General features: G+C 42.8%; 1 protein-coding gene across 2 annotated transcripts in view; it reads right to left on the reverse strand.

The window, feature by feature from the left end:
- Positions 1–14,078: 14,078 nt before the first annotated feature.
- Positions 14,079–18,902, reverse strand: part of cnnm3 (cyclin and CBS domain divalent metal cation transport mediator 3) — a 36,071-nt gene continuing 31,247 nt past the window's right edge. Inside the window, exon 11 of one of the 2 annotated variants that reach the window (XM_026173001.1) lies at positions 14,079–18,625. In XM_026173001.1, the coding sequence (XP_026028786.1) occupies positions 18,567–18,625 (59 nt within the window). In that variant the 3' untranslated portion in view covers positions 14,079–18,566. The remainder of the gene's footprint in view (positions 18,626–18,902) is intronic. The other variant, XM_026173002.1, reaches the window with a different exon arrangement.

Below are 18,902 nucleotides of genomic sequence, written 5' to 3' on the forward strand. Positions count from 1 at the left end.
AAATTTTGCACAAGTGCATAGACTCCATTAGATGTTGGATGGCTGGAAACTTTCTTCAACTAAATGAGGAGAAGACTGAAGTTCTTGTTTGTGCTCCTAAAACTTTTGTACCTAGTGTTATGGAAAACTTGGGTCCACTTGCTACATTTGCAAAACCGTCTATCTGGTGTTAGTATTGACTCAGCTCTGACTTTGGATGCCCATGTAAAATCTTTGGTTCGCTCCTGTTTTTATCATTTGAGAAACATTGCTAAGCTGAGTCCCATTGTATCGCGCTCCGAATTAGAAATTGTCATTCATGCATTTGTTTCATCTCGTCTGGACTACTGTAATTCTTTGTTTACTTGTTTATGTAAAGCCTCTTTGGATCGTCTGCAAGTTGTTCAGAATGCTGCTGCAAAGCTTCTGACCAAGTCCTCCAAGTTTTCCCATGTCACATCCCTGCTGATTCAGCTGCACTGGCTCCCCGTTAAATTCAGGATCCAGTTTAAGGTTTTTACCTTGACTTTCAGGGCCCTGCATGGACAAGCACCAACATATATAAGTGAACTTTTGCATCCATACATTCCCAGCAGGTCCCTGAGGTCATGTGACCAGGGCTTGCTTGCTGCGACAAAAGGCGACAAAGCTTTTGGAACTGTGGCCCCCAGATTGTGGAACCTCCCTTTGAGCCTGAGATCTGTGGACTCAGTGGTCACTTTTAAAAAACAGCTAAAAACCCATCTTTTTAAACTTGCTTTTAGTTGATTTTTATTTTTAGGTTTTAGCTTCTGTGAAGCACTTTGTGATTTTTATCTTGAAAGGTGCTATATAAATAAAGTTTTACTTGCTTACAAGACGACGAGGCTCCAGTTACAGCAGTGCAATTAAACAAACAAGAAGAGTAAGAAAATAAATATACACTTTAGGACTATTGCCCCCGCGATAAAGGGATCAATAACAATTTAAAATTCATAATTTACAGTTTGATGATTTAAAATCTCACACACAACCCGTCGAAAGGGGAGGAGAGCCCTGCTGCTTCCAAGTAGACCACATTTCATTCATAATGTTGTAAATCCAAGCCCATTATGTATTCATGATTGGAATCCTGGGTTGTGCGAAATCCTCGAAATAAACCCTAGACAAAATGAACTAAGGTGTAGGTTTATTAGGTTATGTTGGGGTGATCCCTGAGTTGGGGGATGGGTGTTCATACTGTAGTGTAAAATTAAAACCAATGGAAGATGGACAAGAAAAGTTCAAAGCCATCATGTCTTCAGTTTAGAAAAAAGAAAAAAGAAGAGGAGGAGAAACGCGCAAAAGATACAGGTAACCAGATGTGTCATTGGATCATGGCAAGTCATGTATCCTGAAACAATCAGAATCAGAATACTTTATTAATCCCTAAGGAAATGTGGGTTGCTCCAAGAAGAAATGGTAAAAATAGTAACAGTAACAGACTAAACTCCAAACAATACATTATGTTACAGATTTTAATATTAATTAGTCATTGTCAATTGTTGATTTGTTCTATTCTCATTGTATGATGAATTATGATGGCTGTTTGGTGGCTGTTTGCATACTATGCACACTCTCTCTCTCTTCATATGTGTGTGTTTCTCTGGTGAAATTCAGTATGGTTCCGACAACAGTTTTATGTTAATGCATAATCCTTAATATGTTTTATATGTGTGTGTGTGTGTGTGTGTGTGTGTGTGTGTGTGTGTGTGTGTGTGTGTGTTTGGCGGGGGGGGGGGGGCAGAGGGAGTGTTCGCCCTGGGCGCCAAACAGGCTAGGACCGCCACTGTTCACGGTCTTTGTTTTACAGACAAGGCTGCAGCTTTTTAGCTTGCAGCCGAACATACACACCAACTAAAACAACACAGTCAGGACCCAGCAAAGACTTGAATGCAGGGGAAGTGTGATGAGCTGATGCAGTTTCGGTGTATCAGCCAGATACGGTGCTACAGACCACACCCTGCCACACGTTTTTAGCCTTTGCTTCCCTTGACCCAATTTTTTTTGGAACATTTTACTGGCATCAAATTCAAAATAAGATGATATTTTTCATGAAATAGTAAAATTTGTTTAAAAACTCCATTTAAATTAAATGTTATTGAATGTATGTGTGTGTGACAGTGTAAAGACATTAGATGAAAAAGTTATGGAAGGGAAAAATCGTACCTTCATGTCAAAGCAGGCAGATTCAATTCCTTCTTCAGGTGAGCTGAAATATGAAATAAAACATTTGTAAGACACTGAATGGAATAAAAACACGTATAACTGTATATAATTATCAATATCAGCCTACATACCTATATACACAAATGTCTGTTGTAATGTGAACACCATGCTTTGTCAAGCAATGTATTTAGACACAGAATGCAAGTACAATATGATTACAGTGAGGGAATGGGAAACGAAACATGCTGCCAGACTGGAGCTGTTCCCTTTTCACAAACAATAACCCAGGATGTAACTCTATAATTGCAAATGCTTTTGGGAAACTCCACCCTTAGCTACTGGTTTGAGATCAAAAGCATAAAACATTTAGAATTTTACTTAACATATCCATAATCACGTAAAAATCACATTATGTTGTTATGATAGTTTTAGTAAAAGCATTAGCTTTTGGCTTAAATTTAAAATAAATTTAACTGAATAGAACTTCTTGTACTTACCAGTCCAGAGCTTGAGAGAGATCAAAATCACACATAGTTGCGAAGTAAATTGCTGAATTGGGATTTTTTTTTTAAGTTCTCTGTCCAGGTTTTGCGAGCGTTTTAAGTAATTAGTGTCACTTGTTGCACTGCAAGTTGAATGACAGTCCTGTGTGTGAGCAGCTTCCTTTATGCGGCTAGAGGTGGACCTTCTTTCTTTATGTCATCAGAAACCACACTGCTGCAATTTTGTTACAGGGGAAATGGAAAGAATATGCTCTCTGCCTAATGCTACTCATTTCTAGACACACAGTGAGGAGGAAAAAGTTGCATTAATTCAGGTGAAAGGTTGATGTTTTTTTCCCCATTTTACACAACTATTTAAACAAAACTAGAGGAAAAAATCCATAACTTAATGTTTGTGGGACTTTTGATGTCTACTAAAAATGTGTCTAAAAATGTGAAAAAGGGTTTCCCCCTTCCCGATTTCCTATTTTTTGTATGTTTGTCACACTTGTTTGACAAACATTGCTCATATATGTATATGTATATACATATATACATATATATATATATACATATACATATATATACATATACATATATACATACACATATACACACACACACACATATATATATATACACACACACACATATATATATACACACACACATATATACACTCAACAAAAATATAAACGCAACACCATTGTTACTGCTCCCATTCCCCATGGGATGGACGTAGAGACCTAAAATTCATTCCAGATACACAATATAACCATCCCTCCCAAACAGTGGTCACAAATCAGTCCAAATGTGTGGTAGTGGGCACATCTGCTATATTGAGATAATCCATCCCACCTCACAGGTGTGCCACATCAAGATGCTGATCTGACATCATGAGTAGTGCACAGGTGTACCTCAGACTGCCCACAACAATTCTTTACCTGTTAAATCTAGAGTTCTGAATGAGTCCCATGAGTGTGAACAGGGTTTTTCTGACTTTGCAGCTTGTGCTGTTACGAGGGCTGCAGCTAAAAGGGATGCAGAGCCTGTAACTCAAGCAGAAGAGTGTCAGGTTGAACCAGACTTGATTGTTCCTGAACATTTGTCAGTTTCCCAGCAAGAGTTAATTCAGGCACAGCGTGCTGATGCTTCACTGACTGAGCTGTTTCACAAAGTGCAACCTAGTGATGACGCTAGAAGTGCGGCCTCTGGTTATTTTCTGCAGAAGGAGGTACTAGTCCGTAGGTGGATTCCGCAAGGGTTGGACTGTGTTGGGAGTCCAGTTGTCCAGATTGTGGTTCCAACTAAATACCGTGACGAGGTGTTGAAGTGTTCTCATGACAAATCTGGACATTTGGGTGTGACGAAGACTTATAATTACATCTTGCGCTACTTCTTTTGGCCACATCTTAAGCGTGATGTTTCAGCTTACATTAAGACCTGCCATACTTGCCAAATTGTAGGTAAGCCAAATCAGTCTATTAAACCTGTTCCACTTTGTCCCATCCCTGCTGTGAGTAACCCATTTGAACATTTGATCATTGACTGTGTGGGCCCTCTTCCTCGATCAAAATCTGGTTCGGAGTATCTGTTAACTGTAATGTGCCAGGTTACGCGTTATCCTGCTGCATATCCGTTGCGTACCATCACAGCTAAGTCTGTGGTGAAGGCTTTGACACAGTTTATTTCTGTATTTGGCATACCGAAGATTATTCAGAGTGACCAGGGATCAAACTTTTCGTCACATCTATTTGCACAAGTTCTTAAGCTGTTGAATATTGTGCATAATAAAGCCTCTCCTTATCATCCACAGAGCCAAGGTGCTTTAGAGCGCTTCCCCCAAACACTGAAGTCCTTGTTACGTGCCTATTGCACTGAAATGAGGAGTGACTGGGAGGAAGGTTTACCGTGGCTTCTGTTGGCAGCGCGTGAAGTGTGCCAGGAGAGTACTGGGTTTAGCCCAAATGTCTCGGTCTTTGGCCACAAAGTTCGGGGACCGTTGACAGTGCTGTGCGATAAGTGGTTGTCAGGTGAACCACCAGTGAACTTGATAGATTATGTTAATGGTTTTCGGCACAGACTGTATGTGGCAGGTCAGTTGGCCAAACAGAACCTTGAAAAGGCTCAGGTCAAGATGAAGTATTTTTATGACCGGCATTCTGAAGAGCAGCAGTTTAGTACAGGTGACCAGGTTTTGACTTTACTGCCGATTGCAGGGTCACCGTTCCAGGCACATATATATATATATATATATATATACAGGCCCCCTTTCCGGAGTATGGGGGTGCCTACTGCGGTCAGCGGGGGAGCTGGCCCCAGGGAGGGGTCACTTGCCCCTCCCTTCCTTCCCTCCCCATCTCCAGCTGCCTCCCTCTTCCCGCTCCACCACAACCACCCACACATGCAGGGCCTTGGAGTAGGGGTATGTCACCAGGGTGCAGAGGAGGCTTACCCCCCCCCCCCTCCCCCCCTCTGTCCCCTTCTGGCTGCCTCTGCCTCAATTTTATCCCACAACTTAGACATTCACATTACTCACACTCTCATTACACATACATATAGGATCTTGGGGGTGGGCACGATACACGGAGTCCAAAGTACCATCAGGGTGTACACCCCACCCCTGGCATCGTTGCCCACCTCTCAATTTTAAATACACGTAGACATTGAGGGCTAGCAGGAGGGACCATGCGCTTACCTGCTGCTCTCTGGCAGGTAGCTCCAAGCCCTCCTGGGTTTTAAATGCACCTTAGAACACACATGCATCAACATTACAATGAGCGGGTGGAGGGAGGTTTGGAGTCTTCTCTCACCCCCATTCTCTGCGACCTGCTGGAGCAGGGGGGCTAGGACTAGGAGGAGGAGTTGGCCGTCCGACTGCGGTCTGGAGTGTGGAGCCTTCCTGCTGCTGCGGAGTCGGGGCGGTCTGCCTCCCCCCACCGCAGGGAAAAGGGAAACACCACCTGGGTCTGGGTGCAGTTCCCCCCTCCAGGGGCGGGGGCACCTAGACCCGGTTTGTAGAGTACGCTTGGGGAGTGTGATCGTGTGTACGTCTCTTTATGTCTGTCTCCACGTTGGTTGAGTGTGGAGTAAGTGCATATGAGAGCATGAGGGTGGGAATGGATGTTTGTATCTGTGTGTGCCTGTATGTCTGTGTCTATATGTCAGGTTGGGTGTCAGGCGCCACCTCTCTGGGGACATCTCAGGCCCTCCAAGGTTTGGAGGCCTATCTCCCCCTACCACCACTTCCCCTGCCAGTGGCGGACCCCCTCAGACATCGGTGCGTTGGTGGTTCTTTGTGTCCGGGGATGGGCGTCCAGGTACACACCGGCTCACTCCTTGGCGGCCGCTTATCGGGGCCTGGAGCCTGGGGCTCGCTCGGGCCACTTCGGAGGTGGGGTGCCCCCGGCCTCTCGGCCTGGGGCTCGGTCACTCAGGCGCAGCTGGCTGCCGGCGGAGCTCACGGGCGCGTCACTGCAACTCCCCCTGGCTTCTGCTCCGCGGCTGCTGAGTGAGCCCTCATCTGGGACTCTCGTCAGCTCTTTCCAGGACAGTGGCGCAGCTGCCCCTCTGTTGGTCTCCCTTGGTCTCTTGTGTTCTGGGGGCCTCTGGATGTCTGGAGTTTTGATCTCCTCCACACCTGCTTCACGCCCTGGAGGACGGGGCTGTGGCCCCCCCACACCCTCTAGCAGGTTATTACATGAAGGAACCTTTTAAAAAACAAAAAACAAGCGCGTCCATGCTCACAGGTGTACACACGGGTGATCACACCCACAAACTACACCCTTTTTGGCTCCTACCTCAAAGCACACTGTGTTCTGTTGATCTTATGTGCTGCACAATAATGTTTAACATTTAGTATTTACTGTCATATTCCCATATATCATTGTGATGTTGTTTATTCTATTACTCTTGTTCTCTTCTGCTTGCTTTCTTTTTTCTTTCTCAGCAGGTGATCCAGGTGATTGATATATGCATTTTTTTCTCTGCCCGTTCTGTTGGTTTTTGTCTTTTGCCCTTCTCCCCCGTCCCTCTTCTCAGCTGTTTCTCTTTCCCTCTTTCTTTCTCCCCTTCTTTCCCCCAGTCAAGTCTGTCCCGTATTCAGTAAGTGAAAATAAAATAAACAATAAAAGGTGAATCAAATGGACCATTACGGCAAGGCTGGGATGGTCAGTTTGGTAAAGTAAATCCGTTGGGCATCTTTCTTTGCCTTTAGACAACAATTCTGATGGCAAAAGAGCCAAACGGGACAGGCCAAAAAAAAAAGAAAAAAAAAAAGAATTAAACAGGAATTATGCAGTAAGCAAGGCCTGTCTTTTCACTTTAGCATTTCTGCTTTATTCCCCCCCGTTTTCTACAGGCGTACTAGATATGTCAGTAATATATAATGAAAAAAAAAAAATCTTTGGCATTGGGAAGCAGACGGCTGCCCAATGTTCATAGAAAGAACCTTCTGGTTTTGAATTTGGCCATTGCCTTTCATGTTGTCTCTGTAGGTACTCCATGTTCCCCTCACAGTCCAAAGACATGCAGTCAGTGGGGTTAGCTTAACTGGCGATTCTAAATTGCCCATAGTTGCAAATGGTTGTCTGTCTCTCTGTAACAGACTAGTAGCTCTCACATGGTGTACCTCACCTTTTGCCTTGTTTTAAACGGATGGATGGAAGTACTTTGTGGTTTGGAAATACAAGTGTAATTTCCAAACCACACAAGAAAAGTTTGATCTACATTTTTGTAAACCACAAAGACATAGAACAGCACACACATGACGTAGACACAGACGTAGAAAAGACATATGCTACATATATGACAAAAAATGTGTTTTTGATTCACAACTTTGAGTTTATCCTTGTATAAAACTTTGAATGAAATCTTCAACTTGTACTCAGTGGCGTGTCTAGAAAATTTTTGTTGGGGGGGCCAGGTAGGGGCACAGATTTGGAGAAGGGTGGCAGATGTAATTGGCAGATAATGTTTAAAAAAAATTCTACCAACCATTAACCATAATTCAATAACCCTATATACCTAATAACCGAATGCGCTTTTAACTCTTATTAGAATGAGATTTTAACCACTACGGTGCAAAGTTTTTAGATACTGCGTTGATAAAGTACAAGAGATACAATCAGTGCTTTGTCAGTGTTTACTCAGCATTCAAGGACAGCAATATTTGCATAGTATTTTTACTGACATATAGTGCACATATGTTTTGGGCAAAAACATTTTTTAATATTAAAATACAAACATTTGTAACAAACAATCGACAAATTAGCCAATGCCAAAGCAAAACTTTATCTGCCTATTAAAAAAAGAAGATAATCTTCTCACAAACTGGTGTTTGATTTTGAAACAGGAAAAAAGTGGGGAAACAACTGAAAAGACTAATATTTGAATAAAACCTGAAAGCAAGTAAATACTTTCTATGCTGCCTTATGGTAAACTTTGGTAATATTGATAAAGAACAACACTGGCTGATGATGAAATACAGTCAGCTGGCATGGTGACACTGCCAGTATTAACCTGCAGGGCTGGACCGGGACAGAAAATCGGGCATTTTGACTAGAGACCGGCCCACCAGGTATTAAAGCCATAAAGCCTTTGAATGAAAACAAATGCTGTTGTGACAGTGATGTACACTGTCTTGTTGGTATATGTATGATTTCTATACATTTTACGTCAGATAAAACCTTTGGTTGTAAGATTTAGATAATTATTTAATAAAAGCTAGATATTTTAAATGAGAATAAGAAAGAAAAGTATTTCTTTGTGCCCCCTTTCCCTGTTAATGCCCTACCTGGCCCCCTGGCAAAAATTTCCTAGATCCACACCTGCACAGTTACCAGCTGTCAGCTGCTTAGAAAAGGATCCTGGTGTTATTTGTCTCTCAGAAACAGTTCATGACTTCCCTTCAACTCATTCATGTCACCTAAAAGGTAAACCTGTTTCTCCATCACCTGTTCAGCTCTAATGATTCAGTAAGGACATCTCCTGGTTTCATCTTCATGTTTCCCTCTCACCACATATACAAACCGACATCATGACCAGCAGTTTTACAGCTGTGGCTCCAGCAAACATCAGCTGATACTAGAAATTAATATTAAATAAATTCTGACAACAGCTGATCAAGCTTAAACGTGCTGCTGTTGTTTAGCGCGACATCTGCTGGTTTCCTCTTTCTGGCGCAAAGTGGGCAATAAATAAATGAGAGAGAAAAGCCGATCAGCTGATCATTGATCAGTTTCATGATTGAAGTAGCAACAGGAGAGGCAGGGGGAGAGAATGAGAGAAGAAGAGGCAGCTGTGCAGCGTAACGACAGAATAACTTCAGCTTTGTGTCCTTTTCCATTCTAGCTAAAGTTCGGGACAAACTGCGTCTCTTCTCAGCTCAATACGAAACGTGTAATATTTTCTCTTAATGAGGGACCATTCCATTTTTTTAAGGAGCCGTTGGCAACTCTACTAACTAACCTTATGAATAAAATAAAGTTCACTATCAGTAACATCATAGAACCCACCCACCTAAAAACTCCATCAAGCTGGCTAGAACGCAGTACGAGTTATTGCAACTGACGGTAAAAAGTCAGCACAACGAAAATAAACTACACCTAAACTTAGTTTATATCTGACCCAGATAGACTGCAGGTCATAACTTCTTACCTGAAGTTCAGTTCACCTGACACTCTGACTGGTGGCTGCCTCGGGGCTCTCCTCCTGCCTCCCCTCACCTCATCCACCTGCTGGCCTCTGTGGAAGCCCCGCCATAGCCACCACCAAACTGAGTTATTTTTACACATCGAAAATAAATGGCTAAATGATCACTTGTTTCACATGTGTTCATATCACAAAGAATAGAATATGCATCTACTTAAATCAACTTCAAGTCAAATGGTTAAAAATAATAATAATTTCACAAAGAAAAAAAGAGCTAGAAAATTCACCACACTGGGAAGGGTGAAGACAACTGGGTTGCCCGGCCCTGGCCACGAGGTGTCCCTTATTTATTTTTCAGGGAGTTGGCAACCCTATTTTTATGTATACATATATGTATACACACACACAGATATATATATATATATATATATATATATATATATATATATATATATATATATATATATATATATATATATATATATATATATATATATATGTGTGTGTCGGATTTATATAGCGCTTTACAATGCCACTATTCATTCACTTTCGCATTCACACACTGGTGGAGGCAAGCTACGGTTGTAGCCACAGCTGCCCTGGGGCAGACTGACAGAAGCGAGGCTGCCATATCGCGCCATCGGCCCCTCTGGTCAACGCCAGTAGGCGGTAGAATTATTAGGCAAATGAGTATTTTTTCCACATCATCCTCTTCATGCATGTTGTCTTACTCCAAGCTGTATAGGCTCGAAAGCCTACTACCAATTAAGCATATTAGGTGATGTGCATCTCTGTAATGAGAAGGGGTGTGGTCTAATGACATCAACACCCTATATCAGGTGTGCATAATTATTAGGCAACGTCCTTTCCTTTGGCAAAATAGGTCAAAAGAAGGACTTGACAGGAACGGAAAAGTCAAAAATAGTGAGATATCCTGCAGAGGGATGCAGCAGTCTCAAAATTGCAAAGCTTCTGAAGCGTGATCATCGAACAATCAAGCGTTTCATTCAAAATAGTCAACAGGGTCGCAAGAAGCGTGTGGAAAAACCAAGGCACAAAATAACTGCCCATGAACTGAGAAAAGTCAAGCGTGCAGCTGCCAAGATGCCACTTGCCACCAGTTTGGCCATATTTCAGAGCTGCAACATCACTGGAGTGCCCAAAAGCACAAGGTGTGCAATACTCAGAGACATGGCCAAGGTAAGAAAGGCTGAAAGACGACCACCACTGAACAAGACACACAAGCTGAAACGTCAAGACTGGGCCAAGAAATATCTCAAGACTGGTTTTTCTAAGGTTTTATGGACTGATGAAATGAGTGGGGCCTTTTCGGGTTGAGGATGGAGTCAAGCTCAACTCCCAGTCCTACTGCCAGTTTCTGGAAGACACCTTCTTCAAGCAGTGGTACAGGAAGAAGTCTGCATCCTTCAAGAAAAACATGATTTTCATGCAGGACAATGCTCCATCACACGCGTCCAAGTACTCCACAGCATGGCTGGCAAGAAAGGGTATAAAAGAAGAAATACTAATGACATGGCCTCCTTGTTCACCTGATCTGAACCCCATTGAGAACCTGTGGTCCATCATCAAATGTGAGATTTACAAGGAGGGAAAACAGAGTTGCCCCTGGTGAGAGGCGGCGGGCTGGGGTGGGTATCCTAATATCCCCTCAGCTTGCTGCTGGTACGTTGGGGTTTTTCCCGGTGGACGAGAGGGTTTGTTCCCTGCGCCTTAGGGTCGGGGAACGGGTCCTGACTGTCATCTGCGCTTATGCGCCGAGTGGCAGTTCAGAGTACCCAGCCTTCTTAGAGTCCCTGGGGGGGGTGCTGGAGGGTGCTCCACCTGGAGACTCTGTTGTCCTGCTGGGAGACTTCAATGCTCACGTGGGTAACGACAGCGAGACCTGGAGGGGCGTGATTGGGAGGAACGGCCTCCCTGATCTGAACCCGAGCGGTGCTCTGTTATTGGACTTCTGTGCTAACCACAGTTTGGCCATAACGAACACCCTGTTCGAACATAAGAGTGTCCATAAGTGCACGTGGCACCAGGACGCTCTAGGCCGTAGGTCGATGATCGATTTTGTAATCGTATCAGCAGACCTGCGACCATATGTTCTGGACACTCGGGTAAAGAGAGGGGCTGAGCTGTCAACTGATCACCACCTGGTGGTGAGTTGGATCAGGTGGCGGGGGAGGACGCTGGACAGACCTGGTGCACCTAAACGCGTAGTGAGGGTGTGCTGGGAACGTCTAGCAGAGGCCCCAGTCCGCGAGATCTTCAACGCACACCTCCGGCAGAGCTTCAACAGCATTCCGAGGGAGACCGGGGACATTGAGTCCGAATGGACCATGTTCAGCGTCTCCATTGCCGAAGCTGCTGCATTGAGCTGCGGCCGCAAGGTGGTGGGTGCCTGCCGTGGTGGTAATCCCCGAACCAAATGGTGGACACCAGAGGTGAAGGGAGCCACCAGGCTGAAGAAGGAGTCCTATCGGGCTTGGTTAGCCTGTGGGACTCCGGAGGCAGCCGACAGGTATCGACAGGCCAAGCGGAATGCGGCTCGGGCAGTGGCTGAAGCAAAAACTCGGGTGTGGGAGGAGTTCGGAGAGGCCATGGAAAAAGACTTTCGGACTGCCTCGAAGAGATTCTGGCAAACCGTCAGACGTCTCAGGAGGGGAAAGCGGTGCTCTACCTGCACTGTGTATAGTGCTGGCGGAGCGCTGCTGACGTCGACTGAGAAAATTGTCAGGCGGTGGAAGGAATACTTCGAGGACCTCCTTAATCCCACTGACACGTCTTCCGAGGAGGAAGCAGAGTCTGGGGATGAGGGGAATGGCCCGCCAATTTCCGGGGGCGAGGTCACTGAGGCAGTTAAACAACTCCTTGGTGGCAGAGCCCCTGGTGTTGATGAGGTCCGCCCCGAGTTCCTGAAGGCTCTGGACGTTGTAGGGCTGTCCTGGTTGACACGCCTCTGCAATGTTGCGTGGAGATCAGGGGCAGTACCTGTGGACTGGCAGACCGGGGTGGTGGTCCCCATCTTTAAGAAAGGGGACCGGAGGGTGTGTTCCAACTACAGGGGGATCACACTCCTCAGCCTCCCTGGGAAAGTCTATGCCAGGGTGCTGGAAAGGAGAGTTCGTCCGTTAGTCGAACCTCGGCTACAGGAGGAACAATGCGGTTTTCGTCCTGGTCGCGGAACACTGGACCAGCTCTTTATCCTCTCCAGGATACTTGAGGGTGCATGGGAGTTTGCCCAACCAGTCTACATGTGTTTTGTGGACTTGGAGAAGGCATTCGACCGTGTCCCTCGGGGTGTCCTGTGGGAGGTGTTGCGGGAATATGGGGTGTCTGGCCCATTGCTACGGGCCATTCGATCCCTATACAACCGTTGCAAGAGCTTGGTTCGCATTGCCGGCAATAAGTCGGATTCGTTCCCGGTGGGTGATGGGCTTCGCCAGGGCTGCCCTTTGTCTCCGGTTCTGTTCATAATTTTTATGGACAGGATTTCTAGGCGCAGCCAAGTGGCGGAGGGCTTTCGCTTTGGTGGCCTCAGAATCTCATCTCTGATTTTTGCAGATGATGTGGTTCTGTTGGCTTCATCGGGTGAAGGCCTCCAGCTCGCACTGGAACGGTTCGCAGCCGAGTGTGAAGCAGCGGGAATGAGGATCAGCACTTCCAAATCCGAGGCCATGGTTCTCAGCCGGAAAAGGGTGGAGTGCCCACTCCGGGTCGGGGATGAGTTCCTGCCCCAAGTGGAGGAGTTCAAGTATCTCGGGGTCTTGTTCGCGAGTGATGGGAGAAGGGAGCCGGAGATCGACAGACGGATTGGGGCTGCAGCTGCAGTAATGCGGACGTTGCACCGGTCCGCATTACTAATTCTGCACTCCCTGTATGTATGTACAGTATATATATATATATATATATATATATATATATATATGCTAAATATATAAAAATTGGATAAGTATTAACAATAATAAGTAATAATAATATTTTACATTTTTCAGCCAGAAAGGAGTGTGATGATCAGAGGTCTTTGACCCAGCATTTTGAGGTTTTGTGCTCTCATGTCTTGCTTACTGAATAATATGTTTAATTCTTAGTTTTCTTTGTGTTTATCTTTTCAACTTAATTTCCTTTCACGAATTATGTTTCAGTTTAGTTTGTTCCCTCAGTTTCTTGGCCCTTTCTCATCTGTCAATTCCCCTTAAATTCTTGTCTCATTTCCTGTTTAGCTATTGCTTCTCGCTTCCTATTTTATTTTAGTAGATACCTGTCTCCAGTATCTTGCCTTCAGTTTTACTTGCCTCAATGTCTTTGATTCTTATCACCTGCATGCATCTCATTACACAGCTCCCTCCCTCCATTCGTCTTCTGCTTATCCAATTCTGATTCCTTTAGCTGCCCTAACATATACTGGTGTCTGCATATATTTCTGACAGATTGATACACTTGTCTCTTGCTAAAATTCCGCTCATTACAACACAGATGCTGCCATCTTCTGTTTAACTACAGTAAAACACTGAGCTCTGGCCAAGATTCAGGTAGAGTACGGGATTCATCCAGAGAACACCGTCAGGCATGTTTAGGCTGGTGTTGACAACACCACACTAGAAACTGAAAATGTTGGGGGAATGTTGTGTTCAGGTTCCAAGTTGTTGTTTCAAGCAAACTGCTTTATTTGATCTTTATTCGCACTATGTCAGTATAAAAACCTCATGTCAGCGATCTCACGTCATGTCATATGCTGCGTATGAAAAGAAAAAGCAATCATAATTAACATGTTCAGAACAGGATTGACTTTATTTCTTAAGAAATTATTGAAAGTGTTAAATTCAATGGAGTCCCAATATACCCAATACTGGCAGCATTCCAGAAAAAACAAACCATCAAAAATAACTTTAGAAGTTCTATACAAATGTAACAGAGTGAGCGAGCGAGCGAGAGAGAGCGAGAACTATTTAATTCTCAATAACTCGTCTGGTAACAGTATTGTACCTGGAAACTAAGACTGATTACCTATAAAATATTTCCTAGATTTATACTCCAAGTAGTCATTTAGTAATACATCATTCTTAACATCAGCAAACTGCCCAAGTCGCACAAAATCAGGATTATCTTTTTACATTCAATCTTTTGATAGAAATCAACTTTTTTAGAACAAAAAATGAGCAAACTGCTGAAAAAAATATTTACTCACAATCCCATTATCAGGGAATCTGGGATTCTGCTGGAATATGGCAATACACTTGAATAATAACGCATACATGTGCACAGACTGAATCTAACATACATGGATCTGAAACACAAAGAAACACACTGTGTCACAGCTGACAGCGCCGACTCCTAAGCAACCCTGCACACCAATGTGGGAAATACACTAGGTTGATTATGTAATGATTAACATGGTGTGTTTCCTATTGAAATGGCTTAATGGGCCATGAATTCTCAGGTTAAGTTGGCACCCGTGCATCTGAAAAATTGAAAGGAGACATTTAAAATGAGTTAAATGTCTGTAATTTAAAACAGTTTCTAAAAATCGGTTATAGTCATCAACACAATGTAAAGAAACAACTTTGCTGACTTCTTGTGCAACTTCTCACACTGCCACCTCTACAATGGAGTTGACAAGGTAAAGTTAGCATGAGCCATTGAGCCAAATTACTGGGATGTAAGCTAGGTTGAAATTAACTAGAATTATCCTTTAAGGGTTAGATTTAGATTTTAAAATCTACCTTATACAATATAGCAGCCATTCCCAAACTAAAGATTGCTGGGCCTTTTTGGAACTCTTTCATCTCAACTGTGATTGTCATATAAACATAAGATGAACCTGTACCCGTTTGTGCTTTCACTGATTCATTTTGATTTTCTGACAATTCACCTCATAAGTTTGGCCATTGCCAATTCACTTTCCATCACCTCACAAAACTGTATTTGCTCCCTTTGAGTTAATTTCCTCTATGAATGAGATAATAGGTCCTACAATGAAGAATAAGATGTTGTTTTATATCCCACTGCTTTGTTTCATCTAGTTCCATTTATTTAATTATGCAGTGAAAGCTTTCCATTATAAGACTGACTCTTCCTGTCCTTCCTTGTTATCATTAATATTTTATCATCAACACAGGGATTATTTAGAAGCCACTTCTGACCTTTCTCACATGTTTACACACATGCAACAATGACTGACAGACATTTCAAATGTATTTTAGACTGTCAGCATACTGGATAATGAATACTACAGTGCAGACTGGATGTTTTTCATGGTCTACAGGTGACATACTGCGTTGAACTCATACGGGGACACACACACACACACACACACACACACACACACACACACACACACACACACACACACACACACACACAGGAATGCCATCATAATTCAAAGAGGTGGGAAATAAGGTTCTTAAAGGTGCTTCTGAAGCACAAACAAATGCTTGGGATTTGTTCAATCTAATCTTGTTTAACTACAGGGCAACTGCAGTTAAACAATATTAGAAACAACATTTCACCACATTCACCCTTTCAGTGCCAATCTGATTTCCAGTTGCAAGGATTAGACGACACACTGGGAACAGTGCAGGGAGCAGACCCTCTACTTAACCACAGTGCTCTGTGCTGTGCTGCTTACTGTATGCTCTTAAGTTTAAGTAGGTCTGCTTTTCATAAGTCTTAAGTTTACATGACTTATGAAAAGCAGACCTACTCGTAGAAGCATCACAGCATGTATATTAGAACTTACTTAAGGAACACTAGGAACAGCAACAATAGAAACATGTCCCATTTCTGTGTCACAGATCTGATTGCACAACTTTATATTAAATCTTGCTTTTCCTGATGACTTTATGGTCTCCTTTTATGGTTTCAAGTCCTATAAAAAGAAATTACGGTCTCCATTAGAGTCAAAATGTTAGAGTGATTGACAAGGTAGTAATGTGATCTGTCTCAATTCCATATCATCTATACGGTCTATTGTTCCAACTGGTGTTTCCACAGGTCCTTTTAGACATGATGGATGTTTTTGTTTATCTAAAGGCATTGTATGGTCACATAAGTTACACCAATCTTTAAAAAGAATTCAACAAAAATCTCTAGCTCTTTCAGTACTCAATGTTTCTGAATTAAGCCTGCAGAGATGCAAAAGATAACAACATAGTCTCACCTCCTTGGCCTGGTAATAGCAGCTAAGTAGGTGAGACTTAAAAAGCTGCAACCTAAAGTTTGGAGCAGAAGTACAAAGTATCAAAAGTCAAAGTACAAGTACAAACCACGAGTCTGGAGTTTTGTTTAGAGACTGAGTGGGGAAAAAATAACAACCTAAAAAAACCCCCTCAAAATTGTCTATATTTGGATATATATAATTTGTTCATATAAATGTCTATGCATCTCATTAGTATTTTTTTTTAGCTTTGATACTTTCTGGATTTCTTCCCCTTTATGGTAAAGTCTGTAGTGGCAGTCTTTCTGTAAAAGCCAATTCTTCGACCAATCAGAATTTGTCGGGAAAAAAGAACCCCTGTTAGGTGTGCTGTTGGCCTTTTGCTAGACGTCATGCAAGGACCTCTATATTGGTTGAATTTCTATAGTCCTTTTCTCTGAATTTATCACACATACTCAATCACACATGCCTGAAGGCATAATAACCAATCACAGCAGAAAGGCTATAGAAATCAGTGCACTCTAATCTTGATGTCGACAAAGGTCTCAAACATTATTAACACTAACAGGTGTTTAGTCTTGTGTTAAGGTCCCTTTAAACAGTAACACTGTAAGATGTCTAACTGTGGGGTGCCAAATAAAATTCCCTCTCTTAGACTATCAAATCTCCATTCCATCATGTCAGAGTCTTTATGGTGAATGTGTGATGTGAAGTAATAAAAGATATGTCAAATAACAGTTTATCAGCTTGTGACGTCAATTTGGAAATCCTTTTGCATCTTTTCATCCTCAGTTTCATATTGAATTATAGTTCTGTCCTTATATTCTTTTTTTTTTTGGAGAAACCACACTGTATTTTGTCTCACAGTAAGGCATGTTTCAATTTGACTTGCCAGTTTGGGGGGAAAAAAAAGAGAACAACGGGATAAACTAGCAGAAAGGTCAGTCACTTCTATGTATATAGTAACAATCAACAGCACCTGAGCTCTACAGGTCTACACTGTTAACCCCTATACTGAACAAAATGTTTCTAGAATTCTTTCAAAAGGCCGGTGCTGTTTTAGCCATGTTTTCTACCCTGACAAAACATTATATCCAGAATTTGTGAAAAATCAGTCAAGCTTCAAGAAATCTTTGCTACAGATCCAAGGTCTATGGTAGTAGAACCAGACCCTAGAAAACCATCCATGAGCGACTGAAAGATCAAAGACGCACGCACGCACGCGCACACACACACACACACACACACACACACAGTATGGCATCAATGTTAAATGAATTGAAAAAATTCGGACGTACCTCGCATCTCACCAAATAGTTTAACATCTTCCACAGTGCACAAATGTAAGGTGCAAATCTGCTTAGAACCCACTATCGAGTGTTTTTAATGTCTCAAAGGGACGCACGCACGCACGCACGCACACACACACACACGCACGCAAGTAAGGAATGGCAAAACAAGTTTAGTACAGAAGGCTCAATCTGGAAGTAAGGCACCACCAGATTAAAATGTATACTCAAGGGCAAGAAACAGCAATGGAACCCTTTGGAGATATTTGCATTTTGTATCAGCCCAGTTTTTAAAATAACAACAACAAAAAAAATGCAGGGAAAGAGTTTTCCGTAATTCAGTGCAAGTTTGACCTGCAGCTACAGGAAGCTCTTCTTTCAGACACACAGTTTTGTATTGCTGATTGAAGCACATTGCGCTTCTGGCAAAGAAGATGATCAGATGACACTTTATAATGAATCCCAATAGAAACAAGGTCATTCCAAAGGATCCATATACTTTTTCCTGCTATACCACATTTTTATTTGTATATACATAAACATGCACACACATAGTCCAAAGTTATTAAAAATTGCATAAAATAATAATTCCAATAGTAAGCACATAAAGGAATGTGGGTGGAAATGAACAGTGTGAACAGTAGATGTACATAAAAGACAAAAAGCACTTCCACTCCAGTCTTGTCCAATAACTAGGTTCCAGCCATAGATGATTTATCAATAATTACAAACAATGATATAAAAAAACAAAACCAATCTCTACTTGGTTGGAGGAGGGCTTCCCCCCCAAACAACAGGCTGACAGAAACTGCACTACCCGTGAGCCTCATCTTCTGGGGAGCTCTTCTGGGCTCTGGTGCCACCTGTGGAATCTGACCAATGACAGGAGAGCTAGGATGAGTAAGGAGTCACATCATCACACTTATGTAAACCCACTCAGGGGGTTTAAGGTGGGGGTGGGTGGGGTGTTACAGTAATATGAAGAGGGGATTAAAAGATGATGGCAGGGGAATAAAAATAGGAAACAATAGTCTGCCTCAAGACATGAAAGATAGCACGATTGATGAAGAAAAGCCAGTGATTAGGAAAGAGTTGTTCTTTGTCTATAAATACACTCACGCTTTCCCTCTGTATTATATTTTACATAAA

This window comes from Astatotilapia calliptera, chromosome 7, assembly GCF_900246225.1.
Source record: "Astatotilapia calliptera chromosome 7, fAstCal1.2, whole genome shotgun sequence".
Lineage (NCBI taxonomy): Eukaryota > Metazoa > Chordata > Actinopteri > Cichliformes > Cichlidae > Astatotilapia > Astatotilapia calliptera.